We start from the raw sequence: 25,130 nt of genomic DNA on the forward strand, positions 1-25,130 counted from the left end.
TTACAGTTCATTGCACCGGAGGTCCTCAGGCCCAGATACCTCCCAGATACCCTTGGAGCGGAGGGAAACTGAGTGTGGGCGGGAAGGTCACCGCGTGGAGGGACACTGGAGCACAAGTGTCGGCTATCCATGCTTCCTTAGTGGACCCCAATTGAATTGACCCAGAGATCCAAGTGACAATTCAACCCTTCAAGTCAAACTCTTTCAGTTTGCCTACAGCCAAGTTGCCTGTCCAGTACAAGGGCTGATCAGGAACATGGACTTTTGCAGTCTATGATGATTATCCCATCCCCATGCTGTTGGGGGAAGACTTGGCCAATCATGTGAAGCTAGCCAAGAGGGTGAGAATGGTCACCTGCAGCCAGGCTAAACAAGCCATCACGCCTAGCTCTGTTCCGGAAACTTCTACCAGGACTTGGTCAGAGGTGATGGACCTGGATCCCAGGCCAAGGTCTGCAACAGCAGTAGTGGATCCAGTCCCAGAGACCCAGACAGAGCCAGTCCCGGAACCGGCAGAATAACCAGCACCAGACGCATTGCCAGCACTGAATCCAGTACTTGCAACCCCAACACCAGAGGGCCCCAGCAAACCTGAACCGGCAGCAGCCGATAACCCTACACCAGAGGCTCAGCCGGAGCCTGAACCCCAACATAGTGAACCAGCGGAGAGCGGTTCACAGTCAACAGGAACAGCCCCATCCCCTACATCGCTTCCAGAGGGACCAAGCCTAGGTCCACAATCTAATGAGGAACTGATGTCTCCAGCACCAAGGGAACAGTTCCAGACTGAATAGGAAGCAGAAGAGCGCCTCCAGGGAGCTTGGACGGTGGCATGGAGCAATCCACTGCCTCTCAGCTCTTCTAATCAATCCAGGTTTGTTGTAGAAAGAGGACTTTTTTATATAAGGAAACTCTTCCTGGTGGACACCAGGAAGACTGGCATCCTCAGACAGTTGGTAGTTCCAACTAAGTACCGGGTCAAGCTCTTGAGCTTCGCCCACAATCATCCTAGTGGCCATGCTGGGGTGAACAATACCAAAGACTGTTTTGGGGAGGTCATTCCACTGGGAGGGACTGGGCAAGGATGTTTCTACCTATGTCCAGTCTTGTGAAGTATGCCAAAGAGTGGGAAAACCCCAAGACCAGGTCAAAGCCCCTCTCCAGCCATTCCCCATCATTGAAGTTCCATTTCAGCAAGTAGCTGTGGATATTCTGGGTCCTTTTCCAAAAAAGACACAAGAGGAAAGCAGTACATACTGACTTTCATGGATTTTGCCACCCGATGGCCAGAAGTAGTAGCTCTAAGCAACCTCAGGGCTAAAAGTGTGTGCCAAGCACTAGCAGACATTTTTGCCAGGGTAGGTTGGCCCTCCGACATCCTCACAGATGCAGGAACTAATTTCCTGGCAGGAACTATGGAAAGCCTTTGGGAAGCTCATGGGATAAATCACTTGGTTGCCATTCCTTACCACCATCAAACAAATGGCCTGGTGAAGAAGTTTAATGGAACTTTGGGGGCCATGATACGTAAATGAGCACTCCAGTGATTGGGACCTAGTGTTGCAGCAGTTGCTCTTTGCCTGCAGAGCTGTACCACATCCCAGTTTAGGGTTTTCCCCATTTGAACTTGTATATGGCCATGAGGTTAAGGGGCCATTACAGTTGGTGAAGCAGCAATGGGAGGAGTTTACAGCTTCTCCAGGAACTAACATTCTGGACTTGGTAACCAACCTACAAAACACCCTCCGAACCTCTCTAGCCCTTGCTAAAGAAAACTTACAGGATGCTCAAAAAGAGCAAAAAGCCTGGTATGATAAACATGCCAGAGAGCGTTCCTTCAAAGTAGGAGACCAGGTCATGGTCTTAAGGGCACTCCAGGCCCATAAAATGGAAGCATTGTGGGAAGAGCCATTCATGGTCCAGGGGGGCCTGGGAGCTGTTAATTATCTCATAGCATTCCCTACCTCCAACCAAAAGCCTAAGGTGTACCATATTAGTTCTCTAAAGCCCTTTTATTCCAGAGAATTAAAGGTTTGTCAGTTTACAGCCCAGGGAGGAGATGACGCTGAGTGGCCTGAAGGTGTCTACTATGAAGGGAAAAGTGCTAGTGACATGAAGAGGTGAACCTCTCCATGACCCTTGGGCATATGCAGTGACAGTAGATCAAGGAGCTGTGCACTAGCTATGCGCCGATGTTCTCAGCCACCCCAGGACTGACTGAACGGGCATACCACTCCATTGGCACAGGTAATGCTTACCCAATTAAAGTCCAACCTTACCGGGTGTCTCTTCAGGCTAAAACTGCTATAGAACAGGAGATCCAGTATACGTTACAAATGGGGGTAATCTGCTTCTCTGGCAGTGCATAGGCATCTCCAGTGGTTCTAGTTCCCAAATCAGATGGGGAGATACGTTTTTGCGTGGACTACAGTAAGCTACATGCTGTAACTTGCCCAGACAACTATCCAATGCCACACACAGATGAACTATCAGAGAAACTGGGACGGGCCCAGTTCATCTCTACCTTGGACTTAACCAAGGGGTACTGGCAGGTACTGCTAGATGAATCTGCCAAGGAAAGGTCAGCCTTCACCACACGTCAGGCTGTATGAATTTAATGTAATCCCTTTCAGGCTGCGGAATGCACCTGCCGCCTTCCAAAGACTTGTAGATGGTCTCCTAGCAGGATTAGGAGAATATGCCGTCGCCTACCTAGACGATGTGGCCATATTTTCGGATTCCTGGGCAGAACACCTGGAACATCTACAAAAAGTCCTTGAGTGCATAAGGGAGGCAGGACTAACTGTTAAGGCTAAGAAGTGTCAAATAGGCCTAAACAGAGTGACCCACCTTGGACACCAGGTGGGTCAAGGAACTATCAACCTCCTACAGGCCAAAGTGGATGCTATCCAAAAGTGGCCTGTCTCAAAGTCAAAGAAACAGGTCTAATCCTTCTTAGGCTTGGCCGATTATTACAGGTGACTTGTACCACAATACAGCCAAATCGCCGCCCCACTGACAGATCTAACGAAAAAGAAACAGCCAGATGCCTTTCAGTGGACAGAAGAGTGTCGAAGGCCTTTAACCAGCTTAAAGCGACACTCATGTCTGACCCTGTACTAAGGGCCCCAGACTTCGACAAACTGTTCCTAGTAACCAGAGATGCATCCGAGCGTGGTGTGGGAGCAGTTTTAATGCAGGAAGGACCGGATCAAGAATTCCACCCTGTAGTGTTTCTCAGCAAGAAGCTGTCTGAGAGGGAAAGCAACTGGTCACTCAGTGAAAAAGAATGTTACGCCATTGTCTAAGCTCTGGAAAAGCTGAACGCCCATATGTTTGGGGACGGCATTTCCACCTGCAAACCGATCATGCTGCACTACGGTGGCTTCATACTGCCACGGGAAATAACAAACAACTTATTCGGTGGAGTTTAGCTCTCCAAGATTTTGGTTTTGACATCCAGCACATCTCAGGAGCTTCTAACAAAGTGGCTGATGCACTCTCCCTTGAAAGTTTCCCAGAATTAACTGGTTAAAATAGTCCTTGAGATGTGGAAAATATTGTTAATCTTGGTAGGATATTTAGAGGTGCGGCTGTCTTATTAACTCTGTTTCTTCCTAGAGCTCCAGGAAGAAATCACAGCCAGCGTTTCACCCTATCTGTGATTTTTGGGGGGTGTCATAAATATAAAGGGAAGGGTAAACACCTTTAAAATCCCTCCTGGCCAGAGGAAAAACCCTTTCACCTGTAAAGGGTTAAGAAGCTAGGATAACCTTGCTGGCACCTGACCAAAATGACCAATGAGGAGACAAGATGCTCTCAAAGCTGGGGGGAGGGGGTGAAACAAAGGTTCTCTCTGTGTGGTGCTTTTGCCAGGAACAGAAAAGGAATGGAGTCTTAGAACTTAGTAAGTAAGCTAGTTAGATACGCGTTAGATTCTGTTTTGTTTAAATGGCTGATAAAATAAGCTGTGCTGAATGGGATGTAGATTCCTGTTTTTGTCTTTTTGTAACTTAAGGTTTTGCCTAGAGGGATTCTCTGTTTTGAATCTGATCACCCTGTAAGGTATTTACCATCCTGATTTTACAGAGGTGATTCTTTTACCTTTTCTTCTATTAAAATTCTTCTTTTAAGAACCTGGTTGTTTTTTCACTGTTCTTAAGATCCAGGGGTTTGGGTCTGTGTTCATGTATGCAAATTGGTGAGGATTTTTTCAAGCCTTCCCCAGGAAAGGGGGTGTAGGGTTTGGGGAGGATTTTGGGGGAAAGAAGTTACATATTTGTTAGACGCTTGGTGGTGGCAGCAATAAAGTCCAAGGGCAAAAGGTAAAATAGTTGGTACCTTGGGGGAGTTTTAACCAAAGCCCATAAAAATAAGCTTAGGGGGTTTCATGCAGGTCCCCACATCTGTACCCTAGAGTTCAGAGTGGGGAAGGAACTTTGACAGGGATGCTGAAATGCCTATAGTTACCCTTGGGGACCCAGCCTACCCCTTAATGCCCTGGCTCATGAAGCCGTCAACAGGCACCCTGGACCGTATCATAGAATATCAGGGTTGGAAGGGACCTCAGGAGGTCACCTAGTCCAACCCCCTGCTCAAAGCAGGACCCATCCCCAACTAAATCATCCCACCCAGGGCTTTGTCAAGCCTGACCTTAAAAACTTCTAAGGAAGGAGATTCCACCACCTTCCTAGGCAACGCATTCCAGTGTTTCACCACCCTCCTAGTGAAAAAGTTTTTCCTAATATCCAACCTAAACCTCCCCCACTGCAACTTGAGACCATTACTCCTCATTCTGTCATCTGCTACCACTGAGAACAGTCTAGATCCATCCTCTTTGGAACCCCCTTTCAGGTAGTTGAAAGCAGCTGTCAAATCCCCCCTCATTCTTCTCTTCCACAGACTGAACAATCCCAGTTCCCTTAGCCTCTCCTCATAAGTCATGTGTTCCAGTCCCCTCATCATTTTTGTTGCCCTTTGCTGGACTCTCTCCAATTTATCCACATCCTTCTTGTAGTGTGGGGCCCAAAACTGGACACAGTACTCCAGATGAGGCCTCACCAATGTCGAATAGAGGGGAACGATCACGTCCCTCGATCTGCTGGCAATGCCTCTACTTATACATCCCAAAATGCCATTGGCCTTCTTGGCAACAAGGGCACACTGACTCATATCCAGCTTCTCGTCCACTGTCACCCCTAGGTCCTTTTCTGCAGAACTGCTGACTCGCCATTCGGTCCCTAGTCTGTAGCGGTGCATGGGATTCTTCCGTCCTAAGTGCAGGACCGTAGTAAGAAGCTGTTCAACTATAGGCCGAGCAAGTGCAGAATGGTGGTAGAGTGTGCATTTGGACATTTAAAGGGTTGCTGGCGCAGTTTACTGACTCGCTCAGACCTCAGCGAAACCAATATTCCCACTGTTATTGCTGCTTGCTGTGTGCTCCACAATCTCTGAGAGTAAGGGGGAGACGATTATGGCAGGGTGGCAGGTTGATGCAAATCGCCTGGCCGCTGAATACACGCAGCCAGACACCAGGGCTGTTAGAGCACAGCAGGAAGTACTGCGCGTTAGAGCTTTGAAAACCAGTTTCATGACTGGCCAGGGTTCTGTGTGACACTTCTGTTTGTTTCTCCTTGATGAAAACCCACCCCCTTGGTTGCCTCTAAATTCCCTGTAAGCCCCGCCCCCCCCGCTCCCCCTTTTCAATGACAGCTTGCTTGCAAAGGAAATAGTCACTATAATTTTAAAAAAACATGTATTCTTTATTGATTATAAAAATAGGAAGATAGCCCAGGTGGGGTGTGGGAGGAGGGAAGGAAAAGGCCACTTCAAAACTTCTTGAATGATAGCCTTCTGTTGCTTGGGCTGTCCCCTGGGGTGGAGTGGTTGGGTGCCTGGAGTTTCCCCCCTGCGTTCTTGGGCGTCTGGGTGAGGAGGCTATGGAACTTGGGGAGGAGGGAGGGTGGTTAAACAGGGGCTGCAGCGGCAGTCTGTGATCCTGCTGCTGTTCATGAACCTCCAGCAGATGCTGGAGCATGTCCGTTTGATCTCAGAGTAGCCCCAGCATTGCCTCATGCCTCCTCTGATCTTCCTGCCACCACCTCTCTTCACCTTCATTGGCTCCTTTCCTATACTCTGCTATTGTGTCCCTCCACATGTTCTGCTGAGCTCCGTCAGTGCCGAATGACTGCATGAGTTCAAAGAACATTTCATTGTGCATGCATTTTTTTTTGCCACCTTATCTGAGATAGCCTTTGGGATGGAGGAGGGAGGCTTGAAACATTTGCAGCTGCTGGAGGGAGAAAGAGTGAAGTATTTTAAAGGTACATTTTATAGAACAATGGCTATACTCTTCCACGGTGAACAACACTATTCACATTACATAGCACATGTGATTTTTGGTACAAGATTGCATTTTGCATCTTGTGTTAGAGATCACACACGCAGTGCCGGGCAACAGAATTCAGCTTGCGGGTGGCCATGGTAAGCCATAGTCTTTCAGCTTCTGCAACCTTCATAACAGCAGTGCCCTCCTCTCTCATCCCAAGCAAAGCATGTTGAGTTGGCTATTTAGTGCTGCGGTTTTCCTGTTAATGTGCAGCAGCAGAAACCAAACTTAACCCCGCCCCCCAATCCAGTTCTCTAGGATGATTACTTTACCCCTCCCCCCCACCGTGTAGCTGATATCAGGGAAATCCCTGCTAGCCAAATGCGAACAGCTCAGTGCTGCGCCGCCCCCAACTGCGTAGCTAACTGCGGGGAGGATTTCTTTTCAGGCACAGGCAAACAGCCAAGTAGGTGCGGCCACCTCTGAATGTCCCCTTAATTAAATTCCCCTATTTCAACCAGGTTACCATGAACGATATCACTCTCCTGAGGATAACCCAGAGAGATCAAGAATGGATGTTGCTTGAATGCCAGCAAACACCTGGACTATATGCTGCCATGCTTTGTTATGCAATGATTCCAGACACCGTGCTGCTGGCCTGCCATGGTAAAATGTCCTACCATGGAGGACTGAATGAGGCTGTCCTCCCCAGAAACCTTTTGCAAAGGCTTTGGGAGTACATCCAGGAGAGCTTCATGGAGATGTCCCTAGAAGATTTCCGCTCCATCCCCAGACACGTTAACAGACTTTTCCAGTAGCTGTACTGGTCACGAATGCATCCCAAGTCCTCAGGGCTACTTAATCATTAAAAAATGCTTGCTTTTATAACATGTATTATATTTAAAAAGGTACACTCACCAGAGGTCCCTTCTCCGGCTTGGTTGGGTTGGGAGGGTATTTCAGTCAGGGTGATGAAAGGATCCTGCCCATCGGGGAGAACAGTGTGCTGTCCTCAAGCTCATCTTCCCCATCCGCAAAATCCTCAGCCATGGCGGAGAGTACCCCATCATCGGAGTCCACGGACAGGGATGGGGTAGTGGTGGTGGCCCCCCTAGAATTGCATGCAGCTCAACGTAGAAGCGGCATGTCTGGGGCTCTGTCCCGGAGCGTCCGTTTGATTCTTTGGTTTTCTGGTATGCTTGTCTGAGCTCCTTAAGTTTCACGTGGCACTGTGTTGCATCCCTGCTGTAGCTTCTGTCCCTTGTGGCCTTGGAGACTTTTTTTTTTAAATGTTTTGGCATTTTGTCTTTTTTGAAACATAGTTCTGATAGCACAGATTCCTCTCCCCATACAGTGATCAGATCCGGTACCTCCCCTTCGGTCCATGCTGGAGCTCTTTTTCGATTCTGGGACTGCATGGTCCCCTGTGCTGATGAGCTCGCCTGGCCAAACAGGAAATGAGATTCAGAAGTTCACAGGGCTTTTCCTGTACACCTGACCAGTGCATCTGAGTTCAGAGTGCTGTCCAGAGCGGTCACAATGGTGCAGTGTAGGATAGCTCCCGGAGGCCAATACCTTTGAATTGTGTCCACACTTACCCTAATTCGAAACAGCAATGTCTATTTCAGCGCTAATCCCCTTGTTGGGGAGTGCAGAAATCTGTTTTAAGAGCCCTTTATGTACAAAAGAAAGAGGCTTCGTTGTGTGGACGGGTGTAGGGTTAATTCGATGTAACGCTGCTAAATCGGACAAACTCGTAGTGTAGACCAGGCCTTGCTCTCCTTTTCCTACTGCCTCCCACTTACATAGACTGGTGATGTTATCATACCCGTGCTGATTCTGGAGCTATGAAGTCAGATCTGAGAGTGAACATGAAAGCTGTTAACTATTTTATGCTCCAGTCTCTACCATGATACTGGTTATATGTACAGTCAAATGTATACAACTAACCTCTCCTCATCCCCTAAATTAGATGAGTAGGGTGGTGCTAATAAAGCATGCTATTTGATTCAGCAGAAAACAGACTTTGTTTCTGAGTCATGTCTAGTACTTTCAAAATGGGAATCTGCATTTTAAAGAGACAACTGGAATTTTCTTCAATGGAAGAGTGAAGGTGCTTTATAGTGAAATCTTTAATGATCTTCTGTAATTGAGGAACAAATTTGTTTTCTACAGTGTTGGTAGCTAGTGCATTTCTAATTATGGATACATAAGTTGATACTTGAGAATCAGATTAAGGCCTTAATTCTTCAATGCCTTGTGTCTTTCATTTGGTCCTGCTTCAAGTCACCCGGGCCTGATGAAATACATCCTAAAATAGTCAAGGAGCTGATTGAGGAGATATGAGCCATTAGTGATTATCTTTGAAAAGTCATGGAAGATGAGAGAGATTCCAGGGAAATGGAAAAGGGGCAAATATAGTGCTAATCTATAAAAAGGAAATAAAGACAACCCAGAGAATTAGTCAGTCATCTTAACTTCTGTACCCAGAAAGATAATGGAGCAAATAATTAAGCAATCATTTTGCAGACACCTAGAAGATAATAAGGTGATAAGTAACAGTCAGTATGGATTTGTCAAGAACAAATCATGTCACCCCAACCTAATAGCTTTCATTGACAGGGTAACAAGCTTTGTGGATGGGTGGGCAGGTGATAGACCCTTTTCATAAACTAGGGAAATACAGCCTAGATGGAGTTACTGTAAGGTGGGTGCATAACTGGTTGGAACACCATTCCCAGAGGGTAGTTATCAGTGGTTCACAGTCGAGCTGGAAGGGCATACAAGTGTGGTCCCACAGGGATCAGCTCCGGGTCCAGTTCTGCTGAATATCCTCTTCAGTGATTTAGATAATGGCATAGAGAATATTCTTATAAAGTTTGTTGATGGTACCAAGTTGGGAGGGGTTGCAAATGCTTTGGAGGATAAGGATTAAAATTCAAAATGATTTGGACAAATTGGAGAAGTGGTCTGAAGTAAATAGGATGAAATTCAGTAAGGACAAATGCAAAGTACTCCAAGTAGGAAGGAACAGTCAGTTGCACACATACAAAATGGGAAATGACTGCCTAGGAAGGAGTACTGCAGAAAGGGATCTGGGAGTCATAATGGATCACAGGCTAAAGGAGTCAACAGTGTAACATTGTTGCAAAAACTGGCAAACATAATTCTGGGATGTATTAGCAGGAGCATTTTAAGCAAGACATGAGAAGTAATTCTTTCCCCTCTACTCTATGCTGATTAGGCTTCAACTGGAGTATTGTGTCCAGTTCTGGGCATTACATTTCAAGAAAAATGTGGACAAATTGGAGACAGTCCAGAGAAGAGCAACAAAAACGATGTAAAGGTCTGGAAAATGTGACCTATGAAGGAAGATTTGGGGGGCGGGAGACTTGGCTTGTTCAGTCTGGAGAAGAGAAGACTGAGAGGGGACATAAGTTTTTTTTCAAGTACATAAAAGGCTATTACAAGGAGGAGGGAGAAAAATTGTTCTCCTTTGCTTCTTGTCCTATCCTCAGAGGTTAAGGAGCTTAAATTGCAGCAAGGGCAGTTTAGGTTGGACATTGCAGGAAAAACTACCCTGACAGAAAGTTAAGCACTGGAATAAATTGCCTAGGGAGGCTGTGGAATCTCTATTGTTGGAGATTCAGAGCAGGTTAGACAAACACCTGTCAGGGATGGTTTAGATAATACTTAGTCTTGCTATGAGTTTAGAGGACCAGACAAGATAACTTCCTGAGATCCCTTCCAGTCCTATGATTCTAGGCTTGTGCAAAGTGGCTGTAAAATGCTACCAGATCAGAATTTTTCACTTTCAGTGGCTATCATTACTGTGTGTACAGGTTTAAATGAATACCCCAGGTACGAAGCCTGGGAGAATCAGGCTTGAAGTCTTTTTAGTCACTTCTAGATTCTTACATGGAGACTCATAATGTCACAGATCAAGTGAGAGGGAGGCACTTGCAACTAACACCAGATCTTTTGAGCAGTGAAACACTTCTTGTAACTTAAACTTCAGAAAACTGGTTAACACCACCATTTTAAAATGTGGGAGCTGATTTTTTTTTCAAATATAATAAGGGAAGAACAGTGCACTCAAACCTGTAGCAACTTCTGAAGTGAATTATAAAAAATCACATGGTTTTGACACACCTCAAAGTTAACTTCCTGAGTATAGAATTTCCAAAATATGAACCACGTTTTCCTAATAAGCCTTTCTTTTCTGTAGAGTCACAATGGCTTCAGCATTCCGCATCTCTTTGAAACCAAAGGTCAGTGATAACATGACTCACTTGATGGTGGACTTCTCTCAGGAAAGGCAGATGCTCCAAGCTTTAAAGTTTTTGCCAGGTAAAATTAAGTCTGTAGTGAATTGAATTTTTATACTATAAGATATCTGGGATAAACAATAGTTCGTTTAATGCGTTTTAATATGTGGATTTTTTTCAGCTATCTTAAACAGTTTCTTCAATATTTACTTGGCAAATATCAGATCTAGATCATCTACTTCATAAAGGTGGTAACACATATAGACCTTTATACAGTATAAGGACCAGTCAACGAAGGTGGGAATGGAACTTGTTCTTTGCTCCCAGACCTGTACTTCACCGTTATAGGTAATTGCCTAAGATCCTTCCTGCACTGGCAAGGTATCAAGTGTTTAACATACTCACAAGCTGAGTCTTGTTTGACATGTTACTCCTTCACATGCAGTTCACAAAATGCCAGGGATATAAGTGTAGAGACCAAGAGTGTTCAAGTTCCTCTGACTTCCTTTTTGTACTTCCTTTTAAAAAGATGATCTGATCTTTGATATTAAATATCTGGATTAGATATTAGATTTTCAAAGGTAACAGTCCACTAAACTTGAAATTGCTGATATTTACAGCCTGAGCTCCAACTTAAGGAAGCCTTTCCTTTGGTGTGGGAATTAATAACCACCTTGACACTGTTTCCAGAACTATTAAGCCTCCTGCTGGCAGTCATGGTCCCTTTTGCTATATGATGTGGAGGTAATCTTGGTCCTGTGCTTAGCGTTTGTCTCAAATCACTATCATGGTGCTTAATTGGCAACTCACGATGAGCTGTGCTGAAATTACCATTCAGTCCTTAGCCTCCGGATGCAAATGGTAACTCAGTTATCCTCTTACCCTTTCTAGATAAGGGAGGAAGATTGAAATGCTGCTTGTATACTGTACCTGTTATGTGGGGAGACAAATGGAGGACTTGAGTGACCAGTGCTGTTAGTTTTCAGAGTAGCAGCCGTATTAGTCTGTATTCGCAAAAAGAAAAGGAGGACTTGTGGCACCTTAGAGACTAACCAATTTATTTGAGCATAAGCTTTCGTGAGCTACAGCTCACTTCATCGGATGAGTATGCATCCGATGAAGTGAGCTGTAGCTCACAAAAGCTTATGCTCAAATAAATTGGTTAGTCTCTAAGGTGCCACAAGTCCTCCTTTTCTTTTAACATAATTTTGGTTAGCTACATTCTTGTTCATACAAGATAATCCGGCACTTGGCATTTAAATGTGGAAAGATCAACTGTAAGGATATCACTGGATTTTTTTTTTTTTTTCCCCTCTCCCTGGTGGATAACTTAAATAGCTTGTAACTATTTGGTATAGAGCTCTGTCACTACTTATAGCAGCACAGATTCTTGTAGGCAAAACTTAAACTGGGTGTTGATTCAGACAGTTTGAAATCCCAAACTTGATGAGGTGGTGATATTTAAATGCCTAGATAATGCTCATCACAATGGTACAGGAGTATCTTACAACTTCTAAAAGTAAACACATGAAAGAATCTCATCTTTCTATCTGGTATATAAGAAGATGCCAAAAATAATGGGTAGAGGTAGGTGCTTCAAAAGTTGCTGGCATGGCCTCTGAATGATAGATGTCTTAGTATTTCTCTCAAACTCTTAACCTGTTGCTGGCTGACTTCTATAATCTTCTCTCCAAATACTACTATATTTCTCTTTAAACCAGTTAGAATTGTTTTTGTGATTCTCTAAGACTTTCATAAATCTTTGTTCTCAATCTCTATACAACTTAGACAGAAATTCCCAAACATTTTGTAAACCACGAGCCCTGCTGGAACATCAAGTCTTATGACTACAACTTGTCCTGTGTTCTATTCAAATAACCCTTGTGAGAAGTGAAAAGCATTTACACTTAAGTTGTGATATTTAAAAATGTTCAGTAACTCTTCAAAATGGCATGCTTGGGAGGCTGGCTGCATGGGATATGTACATAGACTGAAGACTTTCTGCTTCTGCTGGGAAGGCTAATAAAGTATCTCCTCTTGGCAAGTTATAAATGTGCAACACTCTGGCTTAATGCTACCTTCATTTCATGCTATAAGAAGTGAGCTGGAGTGAGTGTTTTCTGCACTCTCAAACTTTCTTTGTTTTGTAACTTCAAGTGGAATATCCTTTTTTCCCCTCATGCTCTGACTAGGGTCCATTTGCATAAAGAGAAACTATACAGTAAAAGCAAAACTTTAAGCTTTTCAGAGATTTGAGAGATGTCTGCTGGTCTTCAATGCAAATAAAAAGAATTACCTAAAATTTCAGTCACTCTGACATGTTTCATGCACTTCATGACACACCTGCTGGGATCATTGAATTATAACTTGCACTCTTCTACTGAAGCGTGCATCACTGTTTTTAAGCATGCTGTAATTTAAGCTGTACTACATCAGCCAAAAGAATGGTGTTTGCTTCACTGATGAAGAGCTTCAGTAAATTCCCCAATAAATGGTCTTGTCTTTCTTCAGTGGTGGTGTCTGTCTCTGACTGACCTTCATTTGAGATATATGGAACAAGCACACTGAACCGGAGACAGGCATAGTGATTAAATAACCAAGTGGTCAGCTCTAAAAAGTGACAGAAAATGGCACCTCCTTACTTGGTAAATGTGCTACTGTTGTGTATTCATACAGGGAAAACTTCATGTTAGAAATCAAAACCAACCTAATGGTACTGAATGTTTGTCACTCTGAAGTATTTACATGAATATAATTTAAATACCTTTTGATATTAATATTAGACGTCTAACTTCAGCATCTTCAAAAGCTGAAAAAGAATTAATATAAAAGTTCTTATGCTTATCTGCAGATGCTTTTACAATTTTTCTATCTAGAACCTAAAGGGGAATAGGTAGTCAGTGATGACTGGAGAGGAGCATGGCTAGTAGGTAGAATTAAACACGTCAGGGAAGTTGAACTTTCAAATGACTAGGATGTGTGTCCAGCCAGACCAGTGTGACCACACATGGTGTTAATGCTTTCAGACTGCTTTTTTTCGGCACACCTATTGCCAGGCCAAACAAGTTGGGAAAGTATTGGGATCTGAGGTCAGATCCTAATTAGTAGACTGAATGCTTGCTGGTGAACTTGCCTGAAGTTGCAATCTGATCATTTTGGGCAATGTGCCCTCTGAGGATTAAATACACTTAAGTAATTTGTATGCATATGTCTTCATTTAAAATAAAAACATAACAAACTCACTGGGTTTTGACGGGGAGGAGAAATAACCCTGTATTTGCTGGCTTGAATGACAAAGTTCTTACTGCTTAGTCATCCTCACTCTGCAGAGCTGATAGTTAAAAGTGAGCTAAAAATTTCTGCTGCATCCTGTGCATCAACAGAACTGCTTACCAAGTTCCAATTGGCTACATCTGTGAAAACCCAGTGAAAGCAGCAGTGTTACAGATGTAACTTAAGTCACAATTTGAAGACCAAGTATCAGAGGGGTAGCTGTGTTGGATCTGTAAAAGCAGCAGAAGAGTCCTGTGGCACGTCTGTAAGGTGCCACAGGATACTCTGCCAATTTGAAGACCATAGATTCTCAAGATTTAATTGTGGGTCTAAGTTAGACTGAAGAATGTCCAATGATGCTTGAATCAGAACTCAGACTATTTAGAGGGCTGAGTGTTTGGCGGGGGGTGGGAATCACCTTCTTTGTAAACGGAATGTATTTCCACAGAAAGAGGCCTAAACGTGAAACTCCATTAATGCATTTTATGTGACTTGTAAGAGGAATAGCTTGCTGCAAAGTGATAAGCCTCGGGAATAAAATACCTAATGGGGTGTGAACAAGCATACTTCAAAAACTATTTTTAGGACCCCTTTGAAAACTGCCGAAGTTGTTTGAGTATTAGGTAGAGAATGGTTTTCCTTTATAGGCAAAAACAGATTCTTGAACAAGAAACGCATGGATACTACTTTCCTTTCCTGTCAATGTAAATTTGACTCCTAAAGTTCTTGGTTTCAGCTTAGTGATGAAATAAGGTTTTGGTCATGGACTCCAGCTGTAATTAGCTACTCACCTTTTTTGCTTGCTTTATGCATTATTCTATGTTCAGAAAGAAACATATGAATTTTTCTTTGATTAAAATAGACCACTGGTAAGGTTGGGTTTTGTTTTTGGTTTTAAATCCTACTTTGCCTGCTATCCATTAGTATATTACTATCTGTCATGCACCCATCTTCTGATGCCTCTTTCCTGCTCCACGCATGATGTGTGCCTCAGATGTTAATATTTGGGGATATAGATGGGAAAGAGAAATATAGTGAAATTGGTTCAAGTTGTAGAATGTGCCCTGATATGTTTCTTAGGGAGCTGGTGTCATGAGATGCTGAGGGTCTGCAATATGACCCGATATCACACTGGGAGTAAGGAGTGAGTTTTGTTTCTAGTGTAAGGGTAATCAGAAACTTAATGAGTAGGGCTTAGTAAAGGAAGTTGAATTTTTTAATATGGTACTTGAAGGATAGAATGTGAAATCAGTAGATTAAGTTGACATAAGATGATCTGAGAGATTAGAGGACTTGGAGGATAACAATAAAAACACAGTAATTCTGAGTAAACCTTAAATTATGATTATTGCAAACATACTTTCCTCAATGTCCTGGTGGTGAGAAGCTAGTTTGCTTTTTAGCTCTTATCCTTTTGCTTGGATTTTGCTAGAAAATACACTACAGAAAATAAACCATAATCATTGGTAGACTTTTTTGTGTTTTGAATAAAATGTTCACCATCTTGACATATAGATATACACACACTCATTAACTCATTAGTAAATGCTTTGTGTTCAGGTCACTGTCGTATCTGTATATACCTTGTTTTCTCTGGAAATGTTATATTGTAAATCTGTGTAGTGGTGCTTGTATCCAAATATTATAAACCAACCTTTTTTCTAAAGTGATGGAAGCATGCTCTTGCTGCATGATCCTATATCAGGGCTCTAGCTCTGAATGATCTGTAAAAAGATCTAGCTGAAAGAGCCTTAAAACCATGAAACCACAATTGCCAGTCCCTGCCAGCTCTGTTTACTTATTACTGTTTATACAAGGAGGTCAGCCTGACCTGTACTATCAGAAGAACAAAGACGAGAATGGTAGAAGTTAATCCTAGAGCTAATGCATATTTGTTAGCAAAGTGCTAATTTTGTGTTTAATATATTCACTTTACAGGCAGAGTATTTCGTTTAAGTTCCAATTTGTAGATAATTGAGTAAAATCCTTGAAAGGTATGAGTGCTACTGAACCAAAGGCAATTTCTGATTCTTTTGTGTAGATCCAAAGGAACAGACTGCAACACTGGGGTGGCAAACATTTTTTTTCATCAATACTCTAATGTTCTTTTGTTTTTTTTGTTCTTTTGCAGTCCCCAAAGCTCCGGAGATAGACCCAGTAGAGTGTCTGGTAGCTGACAACGCTGTAACAATAGTATGGAGAATGCCAGAAGAAGACAACAAAATTGATCATTTTGTACTGGAATATAGGAAAACTAATTTTGATGGGCTTCCTCGAGTAAAAGATGAAACATGCTGGGAGCTGATAGACTATATTAAGGGCACTGAATATACATTATCTGGTAAAGATTGCTCATTTACCCTCCTTAAAAAGTCTTCTGCTCTTGAGGTGACTCTGAACGCAAACGCTCATTTTTGGTTTTTTTTTTTTGTATATAACAGAATCCTATTAGACACAAGGTGGGTGAGATAATATCACTTATTGGACCTACTTCTCTTGGTGAAAGACTAGCTTTTGAGCTTACACTGAGCTGCTGTTCATGTCTGGGACCAACATGGCTACAACAACACTGCAAACATAGAATGCTCAACTATACAAAACGCTTTCCATTGAGGGGGCATCCTTATTGCAAACAAAAATGCTACTCAGTAAATGAATGTAGCCTCCAGATAACTGGTCAGTTACAGGGCCTTCCTATGCAGACCTGGGTCACCTTGTTTTTAGCTACTAGTCCTCATTATATACTAAATAAACTTTCCTCTTATTTTCTTAATCTAGAATATAAGGAACTAACCACAAAAATTATGTCTAACTTTAAGTGCTTCAAAATTTTTTTCAGGACTGAAATTTGATTCAAAATATATGAACTTTCGGGTAAGAGCTTGCAACAAGGCTGTGGCAGGGGAATACTCTGATCCAATGACTTTGGAGACTAAAGGTAAAATGACATGATAGTCTCGCATGAATGTGTAGAAAACAATATTGTAAACGCTGAGGAGAATTTAGCACTCTTTAGCTAGTCAGGCTAATGGATTTGAAATTCTGGTTCCAGAGAGATGAGGGATTTTAAGCTTAGACCTAGCTCACTAAGCTGTCACCTCTGACCCTGTCAATTTAAAATATTTCTGGAGCCATATGTCCTTTCAGGAAAGTCATGGGTTCTTTTATCCCTTTTTTGTGTTTTGTTTTTAATCAAAATCTTCAACTCCAATATTATGGTGTCAGTTTTCCAGACTGCAGTTTCTCACTTACAGTTGACAGTGAAGGTTTAACTTTTTTTTTAGATTGCATGTGTGGTTTTATTTTTGTTTTGTTTTTTTGTGTGGGTTTTTTCTCTTAGGAGGGTCTTTGAGGGTTTGTCACAACCTCCAGTCTACTTAAATCTAGCTCTTTCTGGAACCTTCAAGGCATTTATTACTAGACCTACAATCTTTTATAGAGAAGAAGAGTTTAAAAGTAGCTTTTCAAGAACTTCATAGCTGTAATTAAGGTGCTCAGTTTTATACTGAGGCATTTTAAAAAAGATGACCAAGTAGATGGTTTTTAGTCTGTTAGACTTAATTCTTATTGAAAACCAAAAAGATCAAACTGATGGGTTGTCAGGGTTCCTTCCCCACTCTGAACTCTAGGGTACAGATGCGAGGACCTGCATGAAAGACCCCCTGAGCTTATTCTTAGCAGCTTAGGTTAAAAACTTCCCCAAGGTACAAACTTTGCCTTGTCCTTGAACCCTATGCTACCACCACCAAGCATGTTAAACAAAGAACAGGGAAAGAGCCCACTTGGAGACGTCTTCCCCCAAAATATCCCCCCAAACCCTACACTCCTTTCCTGGGGAAGGCTTGATAAAAATCCTCACCAATTTGCATACATGAACACAGAGCCAAACCCTTGCATCTTAAGAACAATGAAAAAGCAATCAGATTCTTAGAAGAAGAACTTTAATTAAAGAAAAGGTAAAAGAATCACCTCTGTAAAATCAGGATGGTAAATACCTTACAGATAGTCAGATTCAAAACATAGAGAATCCCTCTAGGCAAAACCTTAAGTTACAAAAAGACACACAAACAGGAATATACATTCCATCCAGCACAGCTTATTTTACCAGCCATTAAACAAAAGGAAATCTAATGCATTTCTAGCTAGATTATGTACTAAGTAACAGAAGTTCTGAGCCTGCATTCCTGATGTGTTCCTGGCAAAAGCATCACACAGACAAACCCTTTGTCGTCTTCCCCCCCCCCCATCCCGATTTGAAAGTATCTTGTCTCCTCATTGGTCATTTTGGTCAGGTGCCAGTGAGGTTATCCTAGCTTCTTAACCCTTTACAGGTGAAAGGTTTTGCCTCTGGCCAGGAGGGATTTTATAGCACTGTATACAGAAAGGTGGTTACCCTTCCCTTTATTTTTATGACATGGGTATTCTAGTTTGATATGTTGACTGGCTTACCGACCTTTCAGTTTGCTGTTCCTGTCACACTTAAGCATTAAATTGAGGTCCAACAATGGAAAGAAATGCCTTTAAAATATGGTCCGCATTCAAAAAGAAACTAGCTGTATCTGCTTGTGCTTCCTAAACACTTTTTGGAACCTACACCAAATCCCAGAGATCACTGATGGATCTTGAGCATGTGCTCTTATAGCAGCAGGACCTCACCTATTACCTTAGATAATCTATATAAAAGGCTGTTTCACTACTACTATGTAAACTTCAAGAGAAACATCTAAAACAAAGCGGAGGCAATTTTCAGGACTTAATCAGATACAATAGTAGTAATCTTTACAAGAATTTGCTGCAACACAGTGGATATCCTGGAGAGCAGGGGGTTAATTAATTTAGAAAAATTGGCTAATTCATTTTGCTTCTGGTAAGTGCTGCTTCATGATGGATAGCTGCATTTGAACTGTATTGTACTGTCTTTCAATTGAACTCTACTGCAATCTCAACTCTTAAAGCAATTATTTAAAAAATAGGCATATTGAAATGCAAAATGGAAGTCTCTAATGTGTTCTAATTAAGTAGTACCTATTAATATGGCAATCACTGTTAGGCTCCTTCCTTTAGCTTCAGAAGCATAACTCCCAAGAGGCTCAATTATTTTGCTTAGTCAGCAATAACAAAGATGGAACTTGCTTAAATTCCAGTGAGACGTTGGATTCAAAGTATTGGCATAATTTTTTATCTTGGTTTTATATTGGGTAGCATGGGCCTCTGATCTCAATCTGTTTGCATATTGCTGTGGTTCAAGCTTGTGAATTGTGGACCCCTTGATCTTAAACACTTCTCCCTGCAGTAAATATAGTACTTGATGATGATGATGATAGCAGGACAGTATTCAGAGGAGAGATGAAAATCAAATCACTAAAATGATGGATGCAGCCGGTTGGCTATGTCTATTCTATGCTGTCTTTTTCTCTCCCAGGGTGAAGGATTTGACACTAATTACTACTGAGTCTTCTTTAGTTGCTTACATCCTAATGCCTGCTTTAATCTCTGCAGGTCATTTCGCAGTTCGACTGTCCCTATGTATTTGCTGTTGCTTCAGCTTTATTGTAATCAACAGATTATGACAGTTAAATCTTCATCACAGAAATAGCTTGCAGAAGACAGTGTGATATGGAGTGCAGAAGATGGGTTTAGTTTTTTTGTCACTATCTCTCAAATTATAAATCTTGGAGTATAGAAAGCGTCTCTGATTTAATACTAACATTTTAATTGCTGAGACTCACCGATTTGAAGGTGTTCTGTGTGGCATGGTCCCGAGACTACAGTTGGACTGGCTGGATTTCACTTGTTTATAGTTACAAATGTCAGACCAATTATAAGGCTACATTTTTGTCACAGGTATTTTTAGTAAAAGTCATGGACAGGTCATGGGTGGAAACAAAAATTCATGGCCTGTGACCTGTCCATGAATTTTACTATATACCCCTTACTAAAACTTGGGTGTCTGGGGGCAGCCTGGGGGTTGCTGAGGGGGTGGGGCGGGGGCAGGCTCCCTACCCAGCTCCTGGGAAGTGGTGACCCTAGCTCCATGTGCTGCCTCCACTCCGTCCCAAGCCTCAGTTCTGCAGCTCCCATTGGCTGGGAACTGTGGCGAATGGGAGCTGCTGGGGCAGTGTCTGCAGGCAGAGGCAGCATGTGGACCTAGGAGCTGAGGAAGGGGAGTTCCTGTTGCCCTTCTGGGGAGCTGCCCCCTCCCCAAGCTCCTGCTGCTGTAGTGGGGTGAGGGGAGACCCAAGACTGCCCCAGCAGCAGTCAGTGCGACGGTCCCAAGGGCTGCCAAAGCTGCTCAGGCAGCCCCTGGGCCAGCCGTGCCAGGCTGCTGCAGAAATCAGAGGTCACGGAATCTGACCTCCATGACAAACATGGAGCCTTAACTATAATTACTTGATTTTTTTATAGTGCATTGTTGTCGTCTACTACTCCTAATTTTTTTTCTTGTAGACAGCAGGGGGAAATAATCCATGTGTTTTTTAATCTTTGAAATCTTGTCTTGACCAGCACTTGTCTTCAGTTTGGACAATACATCATCTCATCTGAACCTGAAAGTTGAAGATTCTTATGTTGAGTGGGATCCTACTGGAGGCAAAGGCCAAGAAAACAAAATAAAAGGAAAAGAGAATAAAGGCAGGTGAGAACTTTAACTCTATCTGTAACCTGAAGTCTTAGATTGAATAAGGTTAATATGTTTAGAGTGGCAAACTATTTTAGGGCACTGTTTTTGCTTAAGATACTTAGTATATTAGTTTTGAATTGGCATACCATGAAACGCTGATTCCCTGGACCATAGGGTTGTATTAAAGATTCTTAAATAGGGAGTTGTCAGGTATTCCTGACTTCTTAGACTGTGGACACAGCCCAGGAAGTGAAGGGAGGAAAGTCAGTAGTATTCGTAGCTGGCACACTCCTGCCTCTGTGGGAGTTTGCATTACTCCTTATAATCTCCAGTCACTCATCTGGTTGGTGTAACTGTGGACACTGAAGGAAATTTCATCCGGACATTTCTATTTGGAAGAAATGTTGCTGTGATCTAGGATGGGGAAGGCCCAAGAGAAGGATAAGGCATGTAGCCCCACTAAGAGGAGACATTCAAATAAGCCACTTCAAATATCTGATCTGACACACTTAGGTACGGTAGAACCACCAGTTCGAAGAATGACTGAGTCAGTCTTGCTAATATTGTATTGTAGATGGATGGAGTTGGATAAAACAAAAGAAAAATGGCATAAAGAGAACCAATCCATGGCCCTTTTTTGGAAAGAGTAGAGGTGTATTGGCATACCCTGAAAAGCTGTCCTTGACAGACATTTCCATCTCCATAGTCATGCTACATTCTTTGCATCAGTTGTCTGCCAGACTGCTGTTCTCAACCATGGAGGCAGGTTGCTTTCCATGGCATTGTATAAATACCATTTTTTGTTTAAGTACTAGACCAGTGGTTCTCAACCTTTCCAGACTACTGTACCCATTTCAGGAGTCTGATTTTTATCTTGTGTACCCCAATTTCACCTCACTTAACTACTTGTGTACTTTTAAATCTGATTTTGTAAACAAGTGTTACAGCACACTAATATTGAAAAATTGCTTGCTTTCTCATGTTTACCATATAAAATAAATTGATTGGAATATAAATATCATACTTGTATTTCAGCATATAGTACAAACTGGTCATTGTCAGTATGAAATTTTAGTTGGCACTGACTTCGCTAGTGCTCTTTACGTAGCCTGTTGTAAAACTAGGCAAATATCTAGAGTTGCTGTAAGCTCCAGAGATGCACATACCCCTGGTTGAGAACCACTGCTCTAGACTTTCAAGCTTGAGGTCATCTCAAACACACTGGATAAGGGAAAGGGGGAAGAGGCAGAGTCTTGTACTTGAGTAGTCTTGAGTCTATTCATGTATTAGCCTTAATTATATAAGATCTGTCATACCTACAAGTGGTGTATATAGAGGTGTTTTGGCTGCCCTTAACTGCCTGTCAGTTTATCACTGTTGATGAGGCATTCCCCATGACTGTCAGCTGTTTCAACTTCTAAACTTACCATCTTGCATCAGATATGGACAGTAAGGGATGAAATGGGTAACCTGTCAATTAAAAAATGGAATGAACTTCACATAGTAGGATGCAATTCCAGTTTGGGCTGCGTCATGGAACCATAGTTGATGAATGAAGGAGGAAAGGATACTGATATTTCTAAACTATTGTCAGTGAGGTTACCAACATCTTTTGATAGCAAGTTGAGTAAAATATCTGTGAAAGTTAGGTTTCAGAGTAACAGCCGTGTTAGTCTTTATTCGCAAAAAGAAAAGGAGTACTTGTGGCACCTTATGCTCAAATAAATTGGTTAGTCTCTAAGGTGCCACAAGTACTCCTTTTCTTTTTGTGAAAGTTAGAGGGCTGTGCAATAAAGATTGTAGCCTTTACTAAAGATTAAGCTTTACCAGAAGGCCAAATCTAGTTAAATTATCTTTTTCTCTAAATATCATATAAAATCTTACTTAGTCAAGACTTATTTGTATAATTACAAACATCTAATGTGAGACACATTCAGTTACCTAACATTAAAACAATAAATGTCTTCCTGGCTGCTGGTGGTTGCCAGTGGTGTGACCAGTTTTGAAAGGCTGATAAGATTTGTCTCTAAAGCTAATGTGTACAATTTTTAGTAGTAACCTCTTTTAATGATTGCTTATTTCTGTCTGACAGTGGCCAGATTACAGTACTGAAGAACAATACAAGGTGATAACTTACAACTTTTCTAGTTCTAGGATCTAGCCTCTAGCTTTGCTGAAAATTTTCAGAGTTTTTCTTTTTAATACTTGCTCTTTCTCTAGATAAAACATGAGCCTATCCAACAGCCTTCATCAGTAACCAAGACAGTACCTTTTTTTTTTCTGTCTGCTTTTATTTAATGGGTTAGTAATCTAATCTTCATCCATGGGGAAGGTTGATGCAGTCCCCGTTCTCTGGAGAACAGCCTGTTACCCTAAGAGTGGTATATGCCATAACTCCTTTGAATCAAATGGAGCTGTACATGCTCAAGTTTCAATACAATCTAACATTAATTTATATTACCATTGTGCCTAGAAGCCCCAGTCATGGACCAGGACCCCCTTGTACTATGTACTGAACAGACACAGAACAAGACAACCCCTGCCCCAAACAGCTTACAGTCTTTAATTCTTAGTTCTTCAAGTGCTTGTTCATGTCAATTCCAGTCAGGTGTGTGCATGCCATGTGCATGACAGAAGCTAGAGGAAAAAAATCTTCCAGTATCTGTAGATTTGGCCTGGGTACCCCCTGGAGTCACGCCTTCATGGTGCCCAATATAGGGCCCTGCCAACCTCTCTCCTCCTCCCCGCCCCCTCGTTCCGTCTTACCACTTGTGACAGCTAGTCACAAGAAACTCCCTGTTTCTCTTGCCTCAGCAAGCGTGCGTTTGCAATGTTCGTGTATACAGTTAGTGTTAGTTAGTTAGTTAGTGTAATAGTTTTTCTTGTGGGGGGGTCCCCCTGATGTTTTTTGGGGGACACCAGCATATGCTTCCATCTCCAGGCTTTACACAATGCTCGGACTGTGGCAGATTTATGCCGAAAAGTGACCTGCAGACTCCATGCTTGAAGTGTCTTGGTGAGGGGTACCTTCGAGACCATTGCAAAATCTGTAGATGTTTTCACCCCAGCACCCTTAAAGACAGGGAGAAGCACCTCCGAGTGTTACTTATGGAAGCAGCACTTTGGCCTCAGTTGGAACCTGGCGCAGCAGATCCGGCCTCAAGTGCCACATCCTCAGTTTGCAGTGCTCAGCACAGTCAACGTGTGAGCTGGTGCCGAGGAAGGACTCTGCTAGATACCCTCAGCACCACCATGGTTCCATCCACAGGTCCCAGACATCGGTGAGGCACCGTTCCCATTCCCCAGTGCCCCACAAAAGGAAAGGTCGACAGAGGACACTCCCCGACCAGGTCTAAGGACCAGTTGGCCAGCAAGCCCCCATCGGGCACACATTCAGTGGGGACTCCGTTAATTCCTGCCCTGGGACGAGTCCAGTTGAGTCTGGGCCGCACCACTCACTGGCCTACTGCCGCAAGGCGTTATAGCTCCCTTCATGCCAGAGGCGTTTGAGGCAGCAGCAAACCTTTTGGCGCTTACGGCACCACCTTCGCCTCCTAGGCAGGTGAGGTCGCCGGCACCGGTTCCGGGCACCATATATTCTGTGGGCAAACCGGTGGTGATGTCTGCCATAAGACCATCGTCTCCGTCGCATCGGCCTGCAGCACTGGCGACCCATGTAGGGGAGCCACTCCGGTCTCCCAGTTGGCACCGCTCTCCAGCATCAAGGGGCTCCGCTCCTCCGTGGTCATCAGAGACCTCTGTTTGTTTGTTTTATGGGATCAAAATAGAAATACACTGTTGCCCAGAATCTCCTGTATCTTCCTCCCCCTTCTCTTTTTCTCTCTCCTCCCCCTTGCACTTCTCATCATGCATACATGTTATAAACTTGACTGCCTGCGAGGTCAGCAGCTTTGGGGAAAAACTGCTCCTGAGATTAGTATATTGTCCTTAATTTTAGTTTCAGGAACCATGCCAAAGAGTAACTTCTTTTTCTGCTACTGCTTCTAGAGACCACCACTACTTGTTCTGTTATCTCTTAGATTTCTGTGCACTGCTCCCTTCATGGACATAAGATTGTTCAACGCATAGAAAAATTCTAGCCAACTCTCGATATTTTTCTCTGCGGAAGGAGCCAGTCACCCTGCCCAGTCTAGCATGTAAGGTAGGCTCTATTCCAGGAGAAGCTATTAGACAAGCTTTCTGGTTCTTCATGCTGGAGGCTTGGGAGAAGCTACTGCCCTACCTTCTGTTCTGGACTGTCTTTCCAAGACCTGCATTCAAATAAAATTTGAAGAAGGCCCAACAGCAAGTGATAAGCTAACAAACTTGATTTGTGCCCATTTTATCCCAGACTTACTCCTCTGATTGGTAGTTTGTGTGAAAAGGACAGCTTAATTTTTTAAAAGTACACTATCTTATTTACTCATTTTTATCCAAGATAGTAAAGGTTACTGTGTGAACTGTTAAAGGCTGTTGGAGTCATGTGTATAAGGTCAAACCATTGGATGAAATGGTCATTTACAGACCACCTTTTTTCAAATAAAGTAGCATATTTTCAAAGTTTGAAGTAACTTGTTCAAAATTGAGTGGAGGAAAAATCCCAACTTGCAAAATGTCTGCTTTTATTATGCTGCCTTTGTCT

General features: G+C 42.8%; 2 protein-coding genes across 23 annotated transcripts in view; one reads left to right on the plus strand and one right to left on the minus strand.

Moving 5' to 3' along the window:
* FSD1L (fibronectin type III and SPRY domain containing 1 like) overlaps window positions 1-25,130 on the plus strand; it is a 63,856-nt gene that overhangs the window by 26,861 nt on the left and 11,865 nt on the right. For 4 of the 6 annotated variants that reach the window (XM_073345964.2, XM_073345969.2, XM_073345965.2 and 1 more), the window contains exons 6-10: window positions 10,557-10,678; window positions 16,001-16,210; window positions 16,709-16,807; window positions 20,374-20,503; window positions 22,581-22,613. In XM_073345964.2, the coding sequence (XP_073202065.1) occupies window positions 10,557-10,678; window positions 16,001-16,210; window positions 16,709-16,807; window positions 20,374-20,503; window positions 22,581-22,613 (594 nt within the window). The remainder of the gene's footprint in view (window positions 1-10,556; window positions 10,679-16,000; window positions 16,211-16,708; window positions 16,808-20,373; window positions 20,504-22,580; window positions 22,614-25,130) is intronic. The other 2 variants (XM_073345967.2, XM_073345968.2) reach the window with 1 other exon arrangement.
* The window catches only part of LOC140911884 (uncharacterized), a 35,227-nt gene continuing 15,830 nt past the window's right edge, over window positions 5,734-25,130 (minus strand). For 6 of the 17 annotated variants that reach the window (XR_012159182.2, XR_012159163.2, XR_012159177.2 and 3 more), the window contains one exon: window positions 17,652-24,246. Coding sequence is in view for 5 of the 17 variants with exons in the window: in XM_078852975.1 (XP_078709101.1) it covers window positions 24,237-24,246 (10 nt within the window). In the remaining 12 variants the exon portion in view is untranslated. Of the gene's footprint in view, window positions 6,293-7,246; window positions 8,188-8,409; window positions 11,527-13,360; window positions 13,406-17,651; window positions 24,247-25,130 lie in introns of those variants that run through there. The other 11 variants (XR_012159180.2, XR_013635857.1, XM_073345980.2 and 8 more) reach the window with 7 other exon arrangements.

This window comes from Lepidochelys kempii, chromosome 5, assembly GCF_965140285.1.
Source record: "Lepidochelys kempii isolate rLepKem1 chromosome 5, rLepKem1.hap1, whole genome shotgun sequence".
NCBI lineage: Eukaryota > Metazoa > Chordata > Testudines > Cheloniidae > Lepidochelys > Lepidochelys kempii.